Source organism: Rhinoderma darwinii, chromosome 1, assembly GCF_050947455.1.
Source record: "Rhinoderma darwinii isolate aRhiDar2 chromosome 1, aRhiDar2.hap1, whole genome shotgun sequence".
Classification (NCBI taxonomy): Eukaryota; Metazoa; Chordata; class Amphibia; order Anura; family Rhinodermatidae; genus Rhinoderma; species Rhinoderma darwinii.
In genome coordinates this window covers 220,521,017-220,543,136 of record NC_134687.1, presented here as the reverse complement: position 1 = coordinate 220,543,136, position 22,120 = coordinate 220,521,017, and the positions used below count along the sequence as shown (strand labels likewise).

The following is a 22,120-nucleotide window of genomic DNA, read 5'->3' as shown; positions in this document are numbered from 1 at the left end:
TTCCCTCACATAATGGCAACATTGGGGTTAACCCTTTAGGGACATGGACAATTTTGGCCTTGAGGACAGAACACTATTTTTTCCATACCAAATATGTATATTATTTTATGTATTGTGTATTGGGGCTTCTTTTAATAATGTTTATTGTAAAAAAAAAAAAAAAAAAAAGGACATTTGGTTTTTTTTACGGATTTTTTTTACTTAACATTATTTTTTAAAATTAATTACATTTTTTTACATTTATTTTTTAACTTTAATGTATGCCAGTACATTAGCTTGTGTACTAATAGTACACAGACAGTTGTTAGGGCATAACTCAGTATAGCCTAACAACAGGAAATATGGTAAGACCGCTCCGGGGTACTTTAATGGACCCTGGGTTGTCTGCCCACATATGGTATGTCCCTCGATCGCTCACAGGGATTCCTTGTGACGTGATCAAAGGTGGCGTCCCCCCTGCTCATCTTCCTTTTGAATGCCGCGTTCAGCTTTGATCGCGGCATTCAAGGGGATAACGGCAGAGATCAAAGGTTTGTCTGCGGCTGTGTATTACAGCTATTGCCCCACTTCTGATCGCGCGTACACACTTGTTGTGCTCACGCCATCAGAATGATGTAATGTGGCTGGCAGTAAAGAGAGAGAACATGGCAGGCACTTTGCAGTGCACTAGCCATGTTCTCTGTCTTTAGGGCCGGTGCCGCCGCTCATCAGTGCAAAGTCGGCCCCATCATATCATATGCTGGTGACTACATTTATGTGTTACAATACTTAGCTGTGCGGCCCCACAGCTTAGTATCGAAATACATGAATCCACGTCATTGAACCGTTTGAGGGTGCACGGTGCCTAAATAGTTCGATATTTCGATGCATCGTGCTATCCTACAGCGAACAATGGAGTCCATATGGTTCCACCGAGGTGTCGGTAATTTTGACGGAATATGTGTCATCATCCGTGATAAAATATTATGTAATTAGAAGACTTATGTAACAGATACAACATGTCAAGTAACATGATGGCAGTAATATTTTGTGTGATGCCTCCTATTTCCGAACAATGATGTCCTCCTGTTTGCATCCGCAGAGTCAATTGTCATAGTCACAAACAAAAATTTAAATAGGGGGCTGGGAGGCTTCACAAAGTTATAAGCAGTTATGGAAGATGACGCAAAGTCCTGAGCTAAGTTGGGAGGATGTGAACTAATACTAAGAAATCGGATACAGATAAGAAAAAATATGGTAATGTGCATGGACCTGGAGGTTTTGGTAGACTGCCATTTTGTAGTTGAATTAAGTTTTTGAATTAAGTTTTTTCAATTAAGTCTGGCCCCAAGCTCTAGTGACAATCTGACTACCAACATTGCATAATGGAAATTGGTTGTGACTGCCAGTCCTACTGATCTCTTAGATCGGTTTTTAACAAAACACTTTTACCTATTTTGGATCCCACCCAGGGTATGTACACAAGGAGTGTTTTAAGGCATATTTAGGGGCATTTATGCCTGAAAAATGCCTGAAAACATGGAAGCAAACATCTCCCATCTCCCAGCCTCCAAACATCTGCCCATTGATTTAAATGGGAAATACGCGTTCTGTTCCGACGGGGCGTTTTTTTACGCCTCGCTTTCCAAAAACAGCACGTAAAAAGACGCCCGAGAAAAAGAAGTGCATGTCACTACTTGGGACGTTTTTCATTGACTCTATAGAAAAACGGCTCCAAAAACGGCCGTCAGAAACGCAGCGAAAAACTAGAGTTAGATTTTTAAAAAAACCTGAAAATCAGGAGCTGTTTTGCCTTGAAAACAGCTCCGTATTTTCAGATGTTTTTGATTTTGTGTGCACATACCCTTCTAGATCGTAGTAAACGTTGTAACATCATACAATTGAAAGAATTTTAACTTTTTAGCTTTTAGTAGCACTAAGGATACACTAACTTCGTTTACCATAATCTAAAGAATTTTTTTAAATACCAATATTTATACTGTAAACAGTATGTATGAATACTCACATTTTACCTTGAACCCTTTTGTCTACTGTGTATAAAACTGCACTGTGTAGGTGTATGGGTATGTGCACACACAAAATAAAAAACTTCTCAAAATACGGAGCTGTTTTCAAGGAAAAACAGCTCCTGATTTTCAGACGTTTTTTAAGCAAAGCCGCGAAACGGCCGTTTTTGAAGTTGTTTTTCTATAGAGGTAATGTAGAATTTTGAAAAATGGCCTCGTAAAAAACGCCCCGTCAGAACTGAATGCAGTTTTTCCCATTGAAATCAATGGGCAGATATTCGGAGGCGTTCTGCTTCCAATTTTTCAGCCGTTTTTCAGGACGTTTACGGCCCGAAAAACAGCTGAAAACACTCTGTGTGAACATACCCTATCACTGATGCCTGTCAAAGATCTCAGTACAAGATCAAAACGAAATGCATCCAATTTTTATAATAAATTAGTACTGTACTCTTTAAACGTCTATCTTAGGTTATCCTGACATTTTCTATAACGGACATTAATCATGAAGAGAGCCATCAGCGCCCAAAGTTAAAGGGGGATTTAAAGCTCTTTCTGATTTACGCAGAATTGGTCACCATTTTCCAGGAGAGGAACGGAAAGAGCTTCCCAGATGGTGCCACAGCCTGCTCGTAGCAAACAGTAAGGGTATGTGCACACAAAAACTCAAAAACGTCTGAAAATACGGAGCGGTTTTCAAGGGAAAACAGCTCCTGATTTTCAGCCGTTTTTTTTAATCATACTCGCGTTTTTCACTGCCATTTTTGGAGCTGTTTTTTTTATAGGGTCAATGAAAAACTGCTCCAAAAACGTCCCAAGAAGTGACATACACTTCTTTTCGCGGGTGTTTTTTTACGCGGCTGTTTTTTTAAAAAAAACGACCCATTGGAACAGAACGCTATTTTTCCTATTGAAATCAATGGGCAGATGTTTGGAGGCACTTTGCTCCCGATTTTTCGGCCCGAAAAAAGGCCGAAAATAAGCCGTGTGAACATACCCTAATACAAACCAGAAGATTTATAGGCGCCACCCCCATAGTAGTATGTGCAGGTGAGGGTCTCTACTCCCTCAATGCTTGATATTTCTGCACTAACCAAAGTATTCAGTAGAGTTGTGCCTATTGAAAGCACAACTCCACCAGGTTGGTGCACATTGATAGTCTATTATACTGCATCTTTAAATCTACAATATCACACTAGGGAGCTCCCCTTTTTTTGCTCTTCCATGTAGATTGTTGATATGCATAGTTATATCCCTTTCTTCTACAATGACTGACTTGGCCTTGTGATATATCAAGGTTTGCAAGTCACTAATTATCTTGTCTGCTAACCATCACTACACTCTGGTACTTATTTCTCATCTGCAAGTTAAAGAAATTGATACGTACCCAGCAATAAAATAACACCTCTATTACAGCTCTAATGGCTTTGTGTCTCTAATGGTCCCATTTGCTCTATGCTATTTAACTAAATGTTAATTAACTCTCCTTCCCTGACTGCCCAAAACACTTTGTGACTGTCGAGAGGCAAGCAGAAAAGCCTGTTAAATATAGGAGAAAATCCCTATAAACATAATTATCTCAAAAAGCAATGAGAATAAGAATATAACAGAATTAACCTCTCAGAACAGAACTCATTCATTTTCCAACACTTATAAGGTTAAATGCTACGTAATTTTTCTGTTTCTGCTGACCATATAATGTCATACTGAAAGGGTTGTTCATATGATTTACATACACTGATCAGGTTGTTTGCAGTACACATGGCCGTCAGATGAGAATAGCTTTGGATACATGTACGGAGACTTTTTAATATGAAACTATTTTGACATTTCAAGAACTGCTCCATAAAGCGTTATTTTGTACTTGACTTAAAGTGTGGCCTACTTGACATTTTATGCCTACAGGCTCCTACATCCTGTGAAGAAATGGTCTATTTTCCCAACTTCATATTGATACATACACAGTCGAGTCACATTATTATGACCACCAGCTACTATCCTGAGTAATCACCATGTGCGCGGACAGCAGCTAGATGGGCTGGGAGTGACTCAATAAGGTACTGGTAGGTTGTCTCAGGTATCTGGAGCCATGCTGACTGCAGGGGATCCCATATTTGCTGGAGGGTGCGTGGGGGAGGATCCGAAGAGCGAATAAGACGACCGAGGTGGTCGCACAGATGCTCAATTGGGTTCAAGTCCAGCGAATTAGGGGGCCAGGGAAGAACTTGGAAGTCTCTGACATTTCTAGCCGTGTGACATGTCGCATTGTCTTGTTGGAGGATTCCATCTGCCCCAGGGAAGACAAACAGCATGTATGGGTGGACGTGATCTGCAACGGTGGATTCATACCAAAATTGGTTCAGAGTGCCTTCCACATGGATGAGTGGGCCCAGAGAATGCCATGAAAAAATTCCCCAGACCATAACGCTGCCGCCACCAGCTTGTGTTCTTCCAGCAATGTTGCACGGTGTTTGTTCTGTTTCTCGTCTGACACACCAACGTCCATCGGTTCGATGAAGCACAAAACGTGACTCATTGGAAAAGGCAATCCTTTGCCAATGATCGGAGGACAAATTCGAATACTGCTGTGAAAATTGAAACTTTTTTTTCTGATGCACCTTTGTGACCATCCGTCTGCTTCGGAGCCCCGTACACAGTAGGGTTTGCTGAACTATTGTTTTAGACACACATCTGGTAGCTCCAGGGTTGATTTTCACGCTGAGCTGCTCCACTGTAGTGTGTCGTTCAGCCCTCGCACACCTTAGTAGCCCACGTTCACCTCTCACATAAATGTCACATGGTGCTCCGCAGTTTCCACGTCGGTTATTCCCAATGGTGCAATTTGTCCACTCACGATACACTTTCACCACAGCAGCACGCGAACAGTTAAACCGCTCTGTTCGAGAAATACTTCCACCCTTGGCCCGAGAGCCAATAATCCCTTTTTGCTACTCTGATAAATCGCCCCTTTTACCCATGGCAACAACGAGTGATATGTGTTCAGACAGCCTATCGCACACCTTATATACCCACCGAGCCAGCCCACTACAAATCACTTTCTTCATGGTATACGCGCTGCCGACGTCGAAAGTAGGAGGTGGTCATAATAATGTGACTCGACTGTGTATTCTAAATCACTGCATACATCACAGTGTTGTATTAGCTGGTAGAACAATGTGAACCAGGTGAACCAGTGCTGACACTGCGTCGGTCCTCCCGGTGTTTGTTTACATGAGGGCAGCATGTGAATGCTGTAGTCAATCAGAGACATCAACAGTCACATGAAATATTCCTGGCACCCATAGCTGAGCGTTCATGCCAGGAATTGACATGACAGCTGAAGTATCCGATTGGGTAAACCACCAAAGCGACAGCACTGGATCGCAGATTTTTATTTTAGGACATTTGCAGCTTCTTGTAAAAAAAACTTGAACAACCCCTAATCCTACCGGCCATGGCTGCTGCTTTTTTTTATTTAATACATATGCATATAATTGATACTGCAATTCTCAATGAATGATATTTGGAGGAAGTAGGCGCCCCATTCACATACAAGTGTGTGCCATGTCTGAATATAGCGCACATTCTTTTTTTTCAGAGGGAGAGAAGGGAGGGAAGAAAACTGACATAGCCCCCTATGCCTCGGGATTATATTCAAGAGGCCACGATGTTTCTGAACTCAACAGAAGATTGGAATCTGACCCAGTGATGCCATGTTTTGAGAAATTTAGCATGAGTCCCTCTCATGGATGCCGTGAGATCCTACATTCTCATAATCTCCTGGATCTTGCCGAACCACATGCCAACCGAGGGCAAGTTTGTCTCCACAGCGCAGGAATACACACTCTAGTGCGCTCACCAGATGGCGAACCACAGAGCGTCGGTACGTGGATAATGGAACCTCACACAGATGGAGTAGGAAAAAGGCCGGCGTGCGCGGAATAGCGCACATTCAATATCATTACACTACGCTATTTTTCCCCTCTGAAAAACGAACAACTAGTGGAACGGACGCCAACTGAGACCAACGGAACGAAAAAAAAATACCATTGCTGGAACAGATGAACGGAAAGATGAAACGTGATGTGAACGGGGCCTTAATGATATTTAATTTTCCTTGTTATTAGCCATTTCAGGCTGGGAAGAGACTGACTGTAGTTTTCTTCATCACTGGAATTACTGTCAGTAAGTCCAGACAAAATATCTGCTTGCATAAATTCTTACTTTATCTTATATATCTCTAGTCCTGAGAACCTGTATTTGTGAATGATATTAGCAGCTCTTTTTATAAGTTTTGTTTTATATGTTTATGTATATATTAATACCTGTGAAGACAGGTAATAACACAACATGCATAAAGACGATTGTTAGAACTGCAGGGCTAAGGCTTCGTTCACATCTGCGTTGGGGTCCCGTTCTGACGTTCCGTCAGAGCTTTCCATCAGAACGGGACCCTGAACAGACACAAACTGACACAAACGGTAACCAGAGATTTCCGTTTCCGTTGTTTTGCCAGAAGCAATAGCCTTAGTCGACTACAGTATTGCTTCCGGCAAAACTAGGGATCCAGTGAACAACAGCGGCAAACGGAAATCATGGGCACCGGATCTGTCACCATAGAAATCAATGGTGATGGAAACGTGTCAGTTTGTGTTTGTTCAGGGTCCCGTTCTGACGGAAAGCTCCGACGGAGCATCAGAACAAGACTCCAACGCAGATGTGAACGAGGCCTAATGGCAGTTTTTTTTTTATCATTAATGTGTCTATAAGAAACCCAAAATTAACAAAACATTATGTTTAAAAAGTGCAAAATATTTGCAATTATCTACAATTTTCAACATGGTGCACCTTTTGTCTACAAGCACCACAGATGTCAAATGCCTTGAAAAGAAAAAAACTATTAAGGACATCTTCACTTGGCCTATTTTTATAAATAAGTCATTTTATTGCGCAAACGCTAAAAAAAAGGACCAAACCTATATACATATGGTATCGCCGTAATCGTACCAACCCGCAGAATAAATTAAAAATGTCATTTATTGCGTACGGTGAGCGCCGCAAAAAAAAAACCTAAAAAAACGGTGTCAGAATTCCTGTTTTTTGCTCAGGATTGCAAAAAAATTTAATAAAAAGTGATCAAAAAAAATCGCATGTACCCCAAAATGGTACCAATGAAAACTACAGATTGTCCCGCAACAAATAAGCCTTCACACCACTCTATTGATGGAAAAATAAAAAAGTTATGGCTCTTGGAAAGCGGGGAGTGAAAATCTAAAATATGAAAGCAAAAAATGGATCAGTCCTGAAAGGGTTAATTCATTTCTAATGAAAAAACGTATGACCACATGTGGGGTATTTCCGTACTCGGGAGAAATTGCTTTATAAAAAAATGGTTGTTTTTTTCCTCCTTTATCCCTTGTGAAAATGAGAAAATGCAACATTTTAGTGGAAAAAATTTTGATATTAATTTTCGCGCCCTAATTCTAATAAACTCTGCAAAAGACCCATGGGGTGTAAATGCTCACTATACCCCTAGAAAAATTCCTTGAAGGTTTTTCCAAAATGGGGTCACTTTTGGTGGGTTTCCACTGTTTTGGTCCCTCCAGTGCATTGCAAATGCGACATGGCACCGAAAACCATTCCAGCAAAATCATAAATCCAAATGGCGCTCCTTCCCTTCTGAGCCCTGCTGTGGGTCCAAACAGCAGTTTATTACCACATATGGGGTATTGTCGTAATCGGGAGACATTGCTTTACAAATGTTGGGGTGCATTTTCTTCGTTATTCCTTGTAAATAATAAAAATTTCTATGTTGTTTCAGAAAAAAAGTACATTTTAATTCTTACAGACTAATTTCAATATATTTTGCGAAAAACCTGTGTGGTCAAAATGCTAACTATACCCCTAGATAAATACCTTAAGGGGTCTAGTTTTCGAAATGGAGTCGTTTATGGGGAGTTTCTATCATTCTGGCAGCTCAAAGCCTCTCCAAATGTACATTGGGGCCTAAAACATTTTCAAGCAAAATATGAGTCCTGAAAGCCTCCGGGTGTTCCCTTCCTTTGGGGCCCTGCCGTGTGTCCAAACAACGCATTAGGGCCACAATGTGGGTATTTTTGAAAACAGGAGAAAGAGGGTGATAGATTTTGGGGTGTGTTTCTTCATTTTCATGGTCGCTTTACAAAGAAATCGGTCTTCAAACAAATACTTTTATGAAAAAAGTGAAATTATTATTTTTTTCACCTGATATGCATTAAATTTAGCAAAGAACTGTGGGGTCAAAATAATTACTATACCCCTAAATAAATACCTTATGGGGTCTAGTTTTCTAAATGGGGTCGTTTATGGGGAGTTTCTATCGTTCTGGCAGCTCAAAGCCTCTCCAAATGTACAGTGGGGCCTAAAACATTTTCAAGCAAAATATGAGTCCTGAAAGCCTCCGGGTGCTCCCTTCATTTTGGGTCCTGCCGTGTGTCCAGGCAGCGCATTAGGGTCACAATGGGGGCATTTTTGAAAACAGGAGAGAGAGGGTGATAGATTTTGTGGTGTGTTTCTTCATTCTCATGGTCGCTTTACAAAGAAATTGGTCTTCAAACTGATACTTTTATGAAAAAAAGTGAAATTATTTTTTTTTTCACCTGCTATGTATTAAATTTAGCAAAAAACTGTGGGGTCAAAATACTTACTATACCCTTAGGTAAATACCTTAAGGGGTCTAGTTTTCTAAATGGGGTCATTTGTGGGGGTTTCCATCACTCTGAGACCTATGAGCCTCTGAAAACCTGGCTTGGTGCCGGAAAACAAAATGTACTTCAAAATTTATAAAATTATTATTCAATTTGTAAGTCCTCTAAATTGCTGAAAATTTATTTTATTTTTTCAAAAGTGCTGCCAAAATGGAGTAAAGAGATAGAAATATATATTTAATTAAAAAAATTGTACAGTATGTGTGTACATATGTGACATATTGCAGTTAAAAATAGGGGAAAATGGTAATTTTTACAAAATTTCTTCCATTTTTCTATTTTTTAATTAATTTCCGCAAATCGTATCAGTCTACTTTTACCACTAAAATAAAGTACAACATGTGACGAAAAAACAATGTCAGAATTACTTGGATATTCAAAACTTTCACAGAGTTATTCTCTGATAAAGTCAGACATACCAGATTTGACAAATCTGGCTTGGTCATTAAGGTACAAACATGCCCGGTCATTAAGGGGTTAAAATGCAAGTGTTTGTTTACACTTATTTTTACACCTTTTTTTAGGGTTTTATTTAAGTTCTTGTTTTGAGTATTGTTTTTTTTTTTAAACCACGCTTTTTTTTCTGACTCTCATTGATTTAAATGGAGGTTTAGAGTGGAAACCGCTTCAAGATAGGGCATGATGCTTTTTTTCTTCCTGCGAACAGACAAAAAACACCCGGGGAAAAAAACACGGTCCGATGCTTTTTAGACATCAAAATCAGCGGCCAAAGACGCTTTACTTTATGTTTCAGTTCCTCGATATTTTCAATATGTCTGTTTACTGTCAGTGAATGAAAACATTCTTGAAGTTGAAATCCTGTAAATACCTAGTCCATCTCCCAGCTGAGACTTGTCTTGGTAGTTTGCTAGAATATATCAGTAAAGTCGATTCACGGACAATAAATAGTTATCTTGAAACTGATGAATAATTAAAATACAAAAAGGTAGAGATTTATCAAAACTAGTACAAAGAAAAAGTGGAGTTGTTGCCCATGGCAACCAATTACGTTGCTATTTTCAAAAGAGCCTCTGATAAATTAATGATGAGACTGACAGGTTGCTATGGGCAACAACTTCTCTTTTCCTTTGCACCAGTTTTGATAAATATCCCCAAATATATGAAGAAAAAAAACCATTAACATTTTCATAGGTAGTCCATATCTCTCCCTACATAATCTGATCGTAGCATAATGCCAAAATGAATCCAGAGTTTGCCTACATTTATATAAGCATAACCTCTTTGAGCCGACCACACAAAATTACACAGAAAAATGCTATTTTACGGGGGTGGTCTTCTTAAAGAAAAAAGTACACAGAATGCAGGTTAAAGTGTGTAATGCAGTCAACAGACAAGTACTGCACAAATGAACAGCCTGTTCATTCTTAGTTCCCCAGCATGATTCCCCCACTCATTCCTAGTCCTGAACATGGCTCCACCTCTAATTCTTAGTCCCCAGCATGGCTCCAGATGATTTACAGCGCATGTAAATCTAATTTGTGGTCTTTTCAAAGGGGCTCCCAATAATAAAAATTTGCATAGGGGTAGTCTTATTATAGAGGGGCAGCATCCATAGACTATAATGTTAGGATAAATCGGGCACAGAACAATTTGGTCTGGATGGAGGGGGCTTTTCGAATAGGTGGTCTTCTGGGGGAGATTTCACTGTATACAATCAAGTAATCACTGAATTTTGTGCACATGTATGATTGACACTTTTCTCCCTATTACTGTGCACAGGGAATAAAGTGACAATAAGCGCCTGGATGTTACTCAAAGTACTGAAGATTACTAAATTAGTGCTAGCATGCTGAAATCAGTGTGTCTGTCACTTCTTTGTGCTGCCCTCAGAAAGGGCAGCACAAAGAAATGACAGATCCGCTTTAATGCTTGTCTGGTGTTCTTATTTGATAAATGCTAAAGATAAATGTACTGTATCCAAGAAGTATCTGCACTCACCATCAAATGTTTGACTCCACTTAAATCAGAATGAGAATCCTGCAAACAAGCAGAAATACCTCTATGAGGAGAGTGTGATCGGTAAGTTATCAGGTGTATCACAAGCATTCCAATAAAGCACATTCCTGCGTTATCTAGTACTCCGTCTCAAAAGTTACAAAACCCAGCAATGTCGTTGTTGGCAGGATTTAAAGCTGCTCCTCTAATGTTTATATAACAATCATTTCTCAGAGTCTGAACTCGATGTCAGTGTATTCCAGTTTGTCAATCAGGCAAATGCATATTAAATCTATGTACACCTTTGAAAACCTTTTTTGCGTTTGTTTCTTTTTTAATAAAAATGTCCATCAGTGTCTTTCTAATTCGTAAAAAATTATTTGTACTTTTTCAGATACAGCTGCTTTGTATCCTGTATACAGAGCAGCTGTACCTAGCGCGGAAACCTGTATCTGTCAGGTCAACGGGACTGACGGGTTCAGTGTCAGCGGGTCCTGCATCTCTCTGACATGCATGATCCACCTGTTAGCGCTCACATCTAAGTTATGAACAGCTGCAGAACAGCTCGATTCTTTTTTTTTTATTAAAAAAAATAAATAAATAATTCAAAAGTGTACATAGCTTTTAAACGAGTTGTTTGAGAGTTGAAGAAATTAAACTAGCGGCAAAATTTTTTATAAAATAAAAACAAACATTGCACACTGGTTAAATCCCCCCGCCACACTAGCTCCGGTGGTCCCGACTGGTCTTTGTTTATTTTTCTGGAGCGATGGCATGCTGTACATGCATGTGACCGCTGCAGGCAATCACTGGCCTTAGCGGTCACATGCCATACATGCTAGCATCACCAATGAGGTCAGTAATAGGCTGCAGCAGTCACCCGGATGTACAGCACATCATCGTGCTGGAGCGGCAGAGAATTGAACAGGTGAGTAACCTTTGTTTTTTTATTTTTTAACATTTCCTGCAGAAACTTTAAATTCTTAAACTCTCGGACAACCCCTTTAACCAGTGTGGTAACTGTGTAGTATACTTTATAAACTTCTATCCATTCTACAAAGAGAATACTGTAACCATGCTCAGTACAGAGTGGAGCACCAGGGGATAATGAAATATATAATACATAATATACATATATAATAATACATACCATACTGAGTAAGTTATGTTTGAATATAATTTTTTTTAAGAAACAGGTGGTACATACCATTCTAATACATTAAATATCATATTTTAATGCCTTTAAAAATATACAAAAGTAATTCTTCATTTATTATGAAATTATTAGAGACGTCTGCTTGGATCAGATTTTTTATACAATTATTTTTGGCATACGATATTCTCGAAGAGGTTGTCTTTTGGAGAGATTTTACTGAAAATGACTACATTTTAGGGGAAGTTTAAGATGCATGTAAAAAAAACAACAAATAGGTTGCACTTTAAGGCTAAGTTTACACGTAGCATAAATACTGCAGCATTTCCAACTTTTTTCTGCAGCGTGTGGATGAGATTTGTTCAAATCTCATTCACTTAGCTACTACTGTGTTAGAGCACATTCAGACGTGGCGGAATTGCTGTGGAATTCCGCTTTGGACAGTCTGCAGTGGAATTCTCCTGCGGCCGTTTTTTACATTTGTTTCAATACATTTTTAGGCAAGTTAGTTTAGACGTTGCGGAAAACTCCGCTGCGGACCATAGGCTGCGGTTCAGAATTTTCCCTCCGCAGCATGCACTGACTGTTGCGGAGAAGAAGCAGAATTTCACTGCGGATTTCAGCCTTTGCAATGCAAAAACTGAAATCTGTGGCAAGTCCGCTGTGATTTCTGCAACGTCTGAATTACCTGTCAACTATGCAAATGTTGGTGCAGATTCGTTGCGTAATTGCCCCAAATCTGCAGCGGAAAAATTCTGCCAAGTCTGAACATGCCCTTACACTGCGCAATTTTCTGCACAGAAATTCCAGACAGAAATTCTGCAGTATTTACGGTACGTATGAACTTAGCCTAAAAACTGGATTTTATTTATTTTATTAAAGCTACTACTATTGTCTCTAGATATATGTGAAAATATAATGTCCATCTTACCTCTATGCCATGTTCTTTGTGGAGACAGTAGCTGGTACTTAGCACACATTCTGCACAACACTTCCCCTCAAAATGTACTAATTCTTCACCCTGATAAAGAAAGGAAGATTGCTGCAATATGAAGAATGTTCTTTTACTAAGGTCATGACAGTTTTTGAGTAAACAGAGACTAAATTGTGGAATTTAAAGATCTGACTTTATTCAAGTAGTAACGATTAGAGACTCTCCATAAAGAAAAGCAAACTCCGCACATTACTGGAAAGCCTGTTCTCAGCACTTAAGTCTGATATCTACACCAAAGGTTAATACAAACCCACCCAGAAAAAAAAAACTGCTGGATACAATAATATATTCAGATATTTGGGGGAAAGCATATATATTATATAAACATGGCATATAATACATTGCCTAGAAATTCAGTATTAGAATACAACTCCAGGCTTAGATAAACAAATTATTATTTCATTACACCCATTTAACTTACACTTTTGCATGAATGAAAGATGAATTTTTAAAAATAACTTGTATCACTTTATTTTTTACTAATTAAAATATATACTGACAGTTATTATTTTATTTTAAACCGTTTTTATTCTCCGATTGTAAATTTTGTCATTCTTTTTATTACATGATTATAGTGCAGCCATCTAGTCTGAGGTACTGTAACGGCAGCTATAGAGCTTTGCTTTAATGGAAGTGATGTATGTTGTAACAGATTTATCAAAAGTAGGCACCTGCAGTCATACATTTTTCACAAAATATATCAATAAAGTAGTGTAGCTTTAACTTGGCTATTGACTAAGATTAAGCCACTTTTGATGAATGTGGACCATAATTTTGGGACGTGGTCTGATTCTACGGGCGAGTCTGGCAATCAGGCAAGATCAGGCCATGCATATAAGTGAGTAGTAGAACAGCTGGAATCCCTCATTGTCTCAACCACAGATTTTCTGACATGTTGGGAATTCATGGAGTGAACAACACAATCTTTGACACTACTCATCCTCTGGCTATATCTATGCTAGTGGAATCACATATCAAGATAAGCAACTTTTACCCAGTCTTATCACCAGTACAGTCTATAATGTGTTATGATCAGGTGTAAGCACCAACTCACAAGACTAAAGGGGATTTTACACAGGACCATTATCGGGCAGACGAGCGTTCATTATCACTTGTTGTCGATCATTGCCCTGTGTAAAAAGGGCAGCGATCAGCAGATGAATAAGCAAACGCTCGATCATCTTCTGATTGTATAGTTTTAAAAAAGTAAAAGATTATCGTTGTCGGCAGCGCATCTCGCTGTGTAAACAAGGAGACGCGCTGCCGACATGATAATAATGTATGGGGACGAGCGATCGGAGTAACGACCACTTGTCCCCCTCCATAGTTCCGTGTGACAGGAGCAAACAAGCGCCGATCAATGATGTCTCATTGAATGGCGCTTGCTGGACCGGCCGGTGTAAAAGGGCCTTAAAGTAATGAAAATGGACTGATGGAAAATGCTATCACACAAAAGATAAAAAGTTATATGAAGGAGGACATTCAACAGACACAGTAGATGGTACTGTGCAGGCTCAAATGAATTCCTTCAGTGGAAAGAGTGATAGAAGAGTGGGATGTAGACTGAGATAGTGGAAGCAAATAAGCAGGACTTTGTATGTGACCTGGATTCATTATATTCCCCCAGAAGAATGTTTGTAGGAGGATAAGGAAAAGCACTGTAACCATAAATACATATTGTATCTTACAATCACCATGGAAATTCATTTATGCACATAAATAAGAGAAAATAACTCTACATATTCTGTTTGACACTCCCATCCCAATATAAACATTCAGGCCATTACGAAAGGTTTTCCAGCAAGGACTTTTTAATGCAAAATGGTTCTTACAATCTAGGAGATGGGAAATTTACAGCTCTAAGTGCTTCCATTTCTCAGTTCCTGGTAGAACCTATTATGCTGGAAGTAAACATACAATCTACTAAGTCCAGCTATCTGCAGTAGAACAACTTTAAGTCTCTAATAAGCTCATTGACATGCATGATTGAATTAAGACTTGCAAACTCAAGGCCAGAATTACATCAGCACTTTTCTATTATTCATGAAACCACAGAGGCAGTCCATAAAAAATAAGAGTAATTTCCATACAGATGTCGTAGATGCAACCTAGCTTGTGAGTGTTTGTGATTTGGCGTAGCTCATTAAATCATGATGTAATATGCGTTGCTTTACATTGGACAATTTAGCCATCTAAAAATGACAAAATCAGCTTTGTGATATCTATATAAGAAGTGGTCTGCAATATTCAAAATAGGACTCCCATGTTGGATACAAGAATCTCATTGGGCTTTCATTTTTGTCTTCTCAAAAAACCCACTGAATTTAGGATTAAACAAATGGAACGAGAACACTTGAACATTTACATTGACATTTAGGATCCTATATGAACAAAGACAAGCTTGTACCCTGCTGCATTAGGGCACAGATGGGGAATTTGGATGCACAGACCCAAGATGATTCCTAAATCAGTGTTGTGAGGCCTCCGGACCGTCAGATGGGCAGCGTGAGGCCTCCGGACCGTCAGATGGGCAGCGCCCTTCTAATGAATCCAGTTTGTTTTTTTGTGGCGACCACCAACGGAACCAGTACTGCTACAAAGGACACATTGACATTTGAACTATTAATTTTGTAACATTTCCTCCTAAGGAGACATCCTGATATACCACCTCCCCTTAAAATAATTCTGACTTTTTAAGTTCATGAACTCTCCCATCATGTGAGATCTTAAAGCAGTGATCTACATATTATTATCTATATCTATTTAGGAACCGCTAACATTCACATCCGTAACTTCAATAAAAAGAACTAAATATGGTTTAAATTCATGCTCTTGAAAACGTTATGAACAGAACGTCCCAGTGACATCTGAGAAAATCCTATATAATTACAACCAAGTGAGCTATGTATAAATCATGTATCCATAACGATCAGTAGCATGTCCTGTTATTCATTTGATCATTACCATAAATAGAAGATCCTTCTTGACAGCTGGGTGGAAGTGAGTATTTTCCATACTACCCAAAATATATCATGGAAGGTTGTTCCAAGGGTCAGTGTTCTTCTTTCGAGTTATAGAAAAGGAAAGCTATGCATGTTGTCCATGACATGCCGAGTTTAGCATTAGCTGCATATCTAAGTGGCGTTTTGTGGATCAGCGAAGTAGTCTTACATAAGTTACTAAGACAACATTTATCAAGTTTCAGTAAACTCTATGCTAGATAGGCAGGCATAAGTATAAATACAGCTTTGTAACTTACACATTGAACTTTATTTCGTTTTATTGAATGAAACGTAGGCTATCTACACCCTTATAAGTCAAGTCAACGTGAGTAGAAACCTTCTTACCCATGAGCACTCTACTTTGGAACATTGTGCTAGATGGCACAGCACCTTCCCCCTGTCACACCAGCACAATTCACAATGACTTCCATTCCAGAGCTCTCCATGGTACTTGATGGATCCATCAACCATACAGCTGCCTTTAGAGGACACACATTCTTCACAACATTGTCCAGAGCGCCTCATTTTGCTCCGGCCCTACAGAGAGAGAAAATGTTTCTGTCATTTGTTTGTAACTACTTGTCACCTTTTTCAATTAGTTAATGCATTCTATGTTAAAATGTGTTTAAATGAAGGGCCAGCTTTAATGAAACTATACTTGTTTTCTAGGGAATTGCGTTCTGGTCAATATACCTATGCTGTCAACGCATGCCACAGGCCATCTCATCTTGCCAATAACAGGTGCAGTAAATGGCGCATGTATTCTGTTCATGGAGCGGAGGTACACTTAATCTCTCATAAAACAGGCAATATGGTGGATAAAGAAAGCAGCATCGGAAAAATGAAATAACACGTGCCTGCTCTCCCAGTGACATCAGCAGTACACGGGCACCACTTATAATACCAGTATTCTGTTAAAGGAAAAAAAAGAAGGCCATTTAGACAGGCCTTCTCTTTCCACTGACAAAATACAGGTGGTGTAGATAGCGCTTGCATTTTTCTTATAGCACCAGGATAGCTGGTGCAGGGAACATACGTTTCCCTTCTACCTGAATCCTCGTAAAGCTTTACCGAAAGCTCGTAAAGTAATTTATCATGAATTTGCTTCCTTATGCAATTTCCAAATATACAAGATTAAAACTCCACTTCCAAAGAATGTGCAGAATCTGAAGAGAAAAATGGCCATCATGGACATTGAACTTGTTCCCAATCATATGTTATTACATGTACCATGGTTAGAGTCTATTACAAATGAAGACTACTCGTCAAGTATACGATTACCTTTTCACATGAAAGTGGGGGACAAGTCTTTACATGGCACTTAACTTCACCTCTGTCACAAATACAGGTGGTACAGGAATTCTTCTTCCACTGTAAATCATGCTGATCAAACAGAAGACAAAATATACATAACTATGTGATTACCGGTACATCAATTTGTACAACTGATATCAACAAACCAGACACAGAACAGAATGATTAATACAAAGTACAATCCTAATTAACCAGTTGTGAGCCTGAGATTAAAGAATTTATGAAAAGTTAAATGGTTATTATTGGTGTTAGTAGTACTCCCCATCCTAGGAGCGTTAGGAAGTAAACATGTGCTGTCGCTACAATGTAAACTGTTGTAGAAGCGCGCAAATGTATGGGGCACATGTATTTACTCATTCTTTACATACAGACAGCTGCTAATGTTACAGTATTGAAATAGTTATATGTTTTCACCTCATTCTGCTCCAGCAGTCTTCCCCTGCCAGCCACCACAATAAGTCTCACAGCGAGACCGACATCAATGCCCGGCAGCGCATGCGCTAAGATCATGGCTGACTGGCCAATCAAAAAGCAGGCATCATATTTGAAAAAGCAGTGCAATGGTCTCAGTGCCAGTTCTCCGTCTCGGTTTGATTTCTGTTGACTACTTCTGATCTGCCTGTCAACGCCGTGGTTCCCCTCTTCCGTACACTGTTTTAGGTACGTTTATAGTGACTTTACAATTGTTGTTGCCCAAAGCAACTGTACTTACTCCACTAGAGAATCACCCTTGGACTATGTAGAGGCACTTAAGTCTTGGGGCCAGCTGAGCACCTTGACCCTAACCAAAGTCATGGAAAAATGGGGGATGCTATAAGTGAAATTGTGCTCTACAGTTGGCTCTTTCTCTGGGCATCGCAGGATTCAGATTATCACACAAATGTAACATGTATACAGAACTTTCCCAGGCAATATTTCATATCAGTATACAGTAACACCATTGTTTAATGGTTAGGTTGTGCATACAGTCCCTGTAACTAAAGGACAAAATCATGACTTATTTAGGTCAATTAATAAACTGCCCTAAAATAAAATATATAATCCTACTTAGTCTTAATGTTCCAAGCAACATTATAAAAGCTGAGCAGAACAGTGTATATATGAGTCATTAATGCAGAACACAAATATATTAAGTATTTTCCATGGGGAGGAATCAGCAAGAAATACGACCTTTATCAGCAAATAAGACTCAGGCTTTGAAGATGTAAGGGCACGAAGAATACCACACACCCCCACCAAATTCCTATCTTTATAATTGCAGCTTGCCAGGGATAGCACAGCTTTTCAAAGGGCTATCCCACATGGTTAACCACAAAACAGCAATATTTCTAGTCATTGTTTTTATAAATTAAGGATGACAGAATAGAACTTCTTTGTCCCAGTTTATGCATTTAATTGATTGATCTATAAATCACAAACACAGTGGCTGCCAAACTTCAATCCAGGGCGAGAAACATTCTTGTTGTCTTTTGGGAAGCAAAGACTTAAAAAGTTTTATAGAAATAGAAATGTTTCTTGTAAGTTTTATAGAAATGTTTCTTGTAATAAGTAGTTGGTTAGCATTTAGTTTTTCAAAATGTTTTTTTTTTTTAACTTTTTCTTGTTTTCTCTTTCTTTTTGGATGCAGTATACCTTTTAACTGGCATCCATGCACTGAACATGTGTAAAATGTACCTACTGCTTATATATAAAAATTCAGGATAGGTCAGCTTAACAACAAAATCTGATTCATATATATAGTAGGGTACACAAATAGGTCAGGCAGTAAATTAGAAGTCACCAGTGAAGTCACAGATAACCAATAATTCCATATATTTTACTAAAATCAAATTGATAAATAAGGTATTATGAGTAATGGGCGCTTTGGTCTACAGTTGTCCATATACATTTGATTTAGAGGACATTGGCCGATAATCTAATGTGTATGCAGCATCCTGACAGTCCCCCAGCATCAGATGTTGATGTTCCAGAAATAGAAAAGACACAACCAGAGGTGTCTGTTTACCCTCTCCCCATAGAAATAAGGTTTTGGGAGATATCTTGTGTGTATGGCCAGCTTAAAGGGGTATTCCCAAAATCGACAATTATCACCTATTCACAGGATATGTGATAATTCTCTGATCGCTGGGGGCTCCACCGCTGGGACCCCCACTGATTGCGAAAACTGAGTCACAAAACCCCAATTCCTCGTTACTGCTCCCCTCCCCGTAGTGACGAAGAGCTTGAATGGAGTGGCGGTATAGCATGAGCCATTACAGTTAATGTCTATAGGACTGGCGGAACCAGCTGAGCGCTATACTCGGCTGTTTCTATCATTCCCATAGACTTTGAATGGAGCTGCAGCACCCACGTTCTTGTGATCGGTGGTAAATACATTTATGGTAAATTCAGACGATTGTCGGCTCATTATATGTTTTAATCGTGATACGTTTGACACCAGTTTTTCCTTGAGTGGTAAAAGAATCTGACGATGTTTGTGATGGTATCAGGCCGAATTGCAGTAGTACATCGGGCAGTAGATCTAATGTTAACGGCTAGTTAAACAATAAAATTCCTTTACTCCAGCAAATGTATTCTGGATTATCAAGTATAGATAAAAAAGTATGTTAAAAAATACATGAATGTCCAGCACAAAACCCCCAAAATAAACTTGACATAAAACGTGTTACTTTCCTTTTTTGTCAAATAGGTCATCTCTGCTTTGGAATTAGTTTGGAAGAGATTTCAAAAAGATATCAGTCAGGGAGGAAGTTTTACTATAATAAACTGAAAAGTTACCTCATGAAATATTTACCTCATATGTTTTTCCAGATACGGCACATGACTTTGGAAGACACTCAGGACAACACTTTCCAGGAACGACAGCCAACATTTCTTCCTAAAAATAAATGATGTTGTATATTTACCTGTCAACTACAAAAAGGAAGAAACGCAGACAAAAACACTTTGGTCAATCAACGACTAACTATCAGGCCTGTACGAACAAGACTGGAGTGACATATTTCCTTTACTATACACGTTGTGAGGCACAGCAAATTCCAAACACTTCTGGTCATCCACTGTACAGAAGATAGATCCTCACAGCAGACAGGTCTCAAACTACCCAACTACATTCATTTATAAGGAATATGAATATGTAATGCAATTATTTACAGAAGTTTTCAATATACATCATCAACATTATTATGCAGCTGCAGAAACATAATATAGTTGAGTGTAGCACAGTTCTGTAGGACCTTAGGTATTTATTGAAAATAATGAACGACAAATCACTACAAAGTGAGGAGAACCGGATAAAGTGGTCAAGCTTTCTCCACTTTCTTGAAGCATGAAACAGAAACCACTGCGCCGTGCTGTTTTATGTAACCATGACTCCCTTTGTAGCTATACCCTAAAGCATACTCCCAACACTTGAACCTGCACTAGTAGGACATTAGTAAGCCCCGCCCAATCCACCAACAAAATCAACCAGTAATGACCACTTTGGGAGACATATTTGCATAAGACCCATCCCCTTTTTAGGACCGTTTCACAGGACTATCCTGTAAAAAAAATAAAAATGGGACATTGGGAAGGTATAATCATTGTGAAGATGGGAATGTGTGTTAGGCATGAAAAGTAAATGAAATAGTCAATGTTTGACAATATAAACATCTGAGCTGCCAGTGAGATCAGGCGAGCTTTCCTATCACTCTTTCTAGCGGTTACCAGATATAAACTTCTGAGCTGCCAGTGAGATCAGGCCAGCTTTCCTATCACTCTTTCTAGCGGTTACCAGATATAAACGTCTGAGCTGCCAGTGAGATCAGGCGAGCTTTTCTATCACTCTTTCTAGCGGCTATCAGATATAAACGTCTCAGCTGACAGTGACATCAGGCGAGCTTTCCTATCACTCTTTCTAGCGTTTACCAGATATAAACGTCTCAGCTGCCAGTGAGATCAGGCGAGCTTTTCTATCACTCTTTCTAGCGGCTATCAGATATAAACGTCTCAGCTGACAGTGACATCAGGCGAGCTTTCCTATCACTCTTTCTAGCGTTTACCAGATATAAACGTCTCAGCTGCCAGTGAGATCAGGCGAGCTTTTCTATCACTCTTTCTAGCGGCTATCAGATATAAACGTCTCAGCTGCCAGTGAGATCAGGCGAGCTTTCCTATCACTCTTTCTAGCGGTTACCAGATATAAACGTCTGAGCTGCCAGTGAGATCAGGCGAGCTTTTCTATCACTCTTTCTAGCGGCTATCAGATATAAACGTCTCAGCTGCCAGTGAGATCAGGCGAGCTTTCCTATCACTCTTTCTAGCGGTTACCAGATATAAACGTCTGAGCTGCCAGTGAGATCAGGCGAGCTTTCCTATCACTCTTTCTAGCGTTTACCAGATATAAACGTCTCAGCTGCCAGTGAGATCAGGCGAGCTTTCCTATCACTCTTTCTAGCGGCTATCAGATATAAACGTCTCAGCTGCCAGTGAGATCAGGCGAGCTTTCCTATCACTCTTTCTAGCGGTTACCAGATATAAACTTCTGAGCTGCCAGTGAGATCAGGCCAGCTTTCCTATCACTCTTTCTAGCGTTTACCAGATATAAACGTCTCAGCTGCCAGTGAGATCAGGCGAGCTTTTCTATCACTCTTTCTAGCGGTTACCAGATATAAACGTCTGAGCTGCCAGTGAGATCAGGCGAGCTTTTCTATCACTCTTTCTAGCGGCTATCAGATATAAACGTCTCAGCTGCCAGTGAGATCAGGCGAGCTTTCCTATCACTCTTTCTAGCGGTTACCAGATATAAACGTCTGAGCTGCCAGTGACATCAGGCGAGCTTTCCTATCACTCTCTCTAGCGGTTACCAGATATAAACATCTGAGCTGCCAGTGAGATCACGCGAGCTTTCCTATCACTCTCTCTAGCGGTTACCAGATATAAACATCTGAGCTGCCAGTGTGATCACGCGA

At 39.5% G+C, this 22,120-nt stretch overlaps 1 protein-coding gene across 1 annotated transcript in view; it reads right to left on the bottom strand.

The window, feature by feature from the left end:
- FRAS1 (Fraser extracellular matrix complex subunit 1) overlaps positions 1-22,120 on the bottom strand; it is a 457,569-nt gene that overhangs the window by 232,514 nt on the left and 202,935 nt on the right. The window contains exons 7-11 of the mRNA XM_075861759.1: positions 19,963-20,046; positions 17,136-17,237; positions 16,200-16,391; positions 12,790-12,879; positions 10,709-10,747 (exon numbers count right to left, since the gene is read on the bottom strand). Of these exons, the coding sequence (XP_075717874.1) occupies positions 10,709-10,747; positions 12,790-12,879; positions 16,200-16,391; positions 17,136-17,237; positions 19,963-20,046 (507 nt within the window). The remainder of the gene's footprint in view (positions 1-10,708; positions 10,748-12,789; positions 12,880-16,199; positions 16,392-17,135; positions 17,238-19,962; positions 20,047-22,120) is intronic.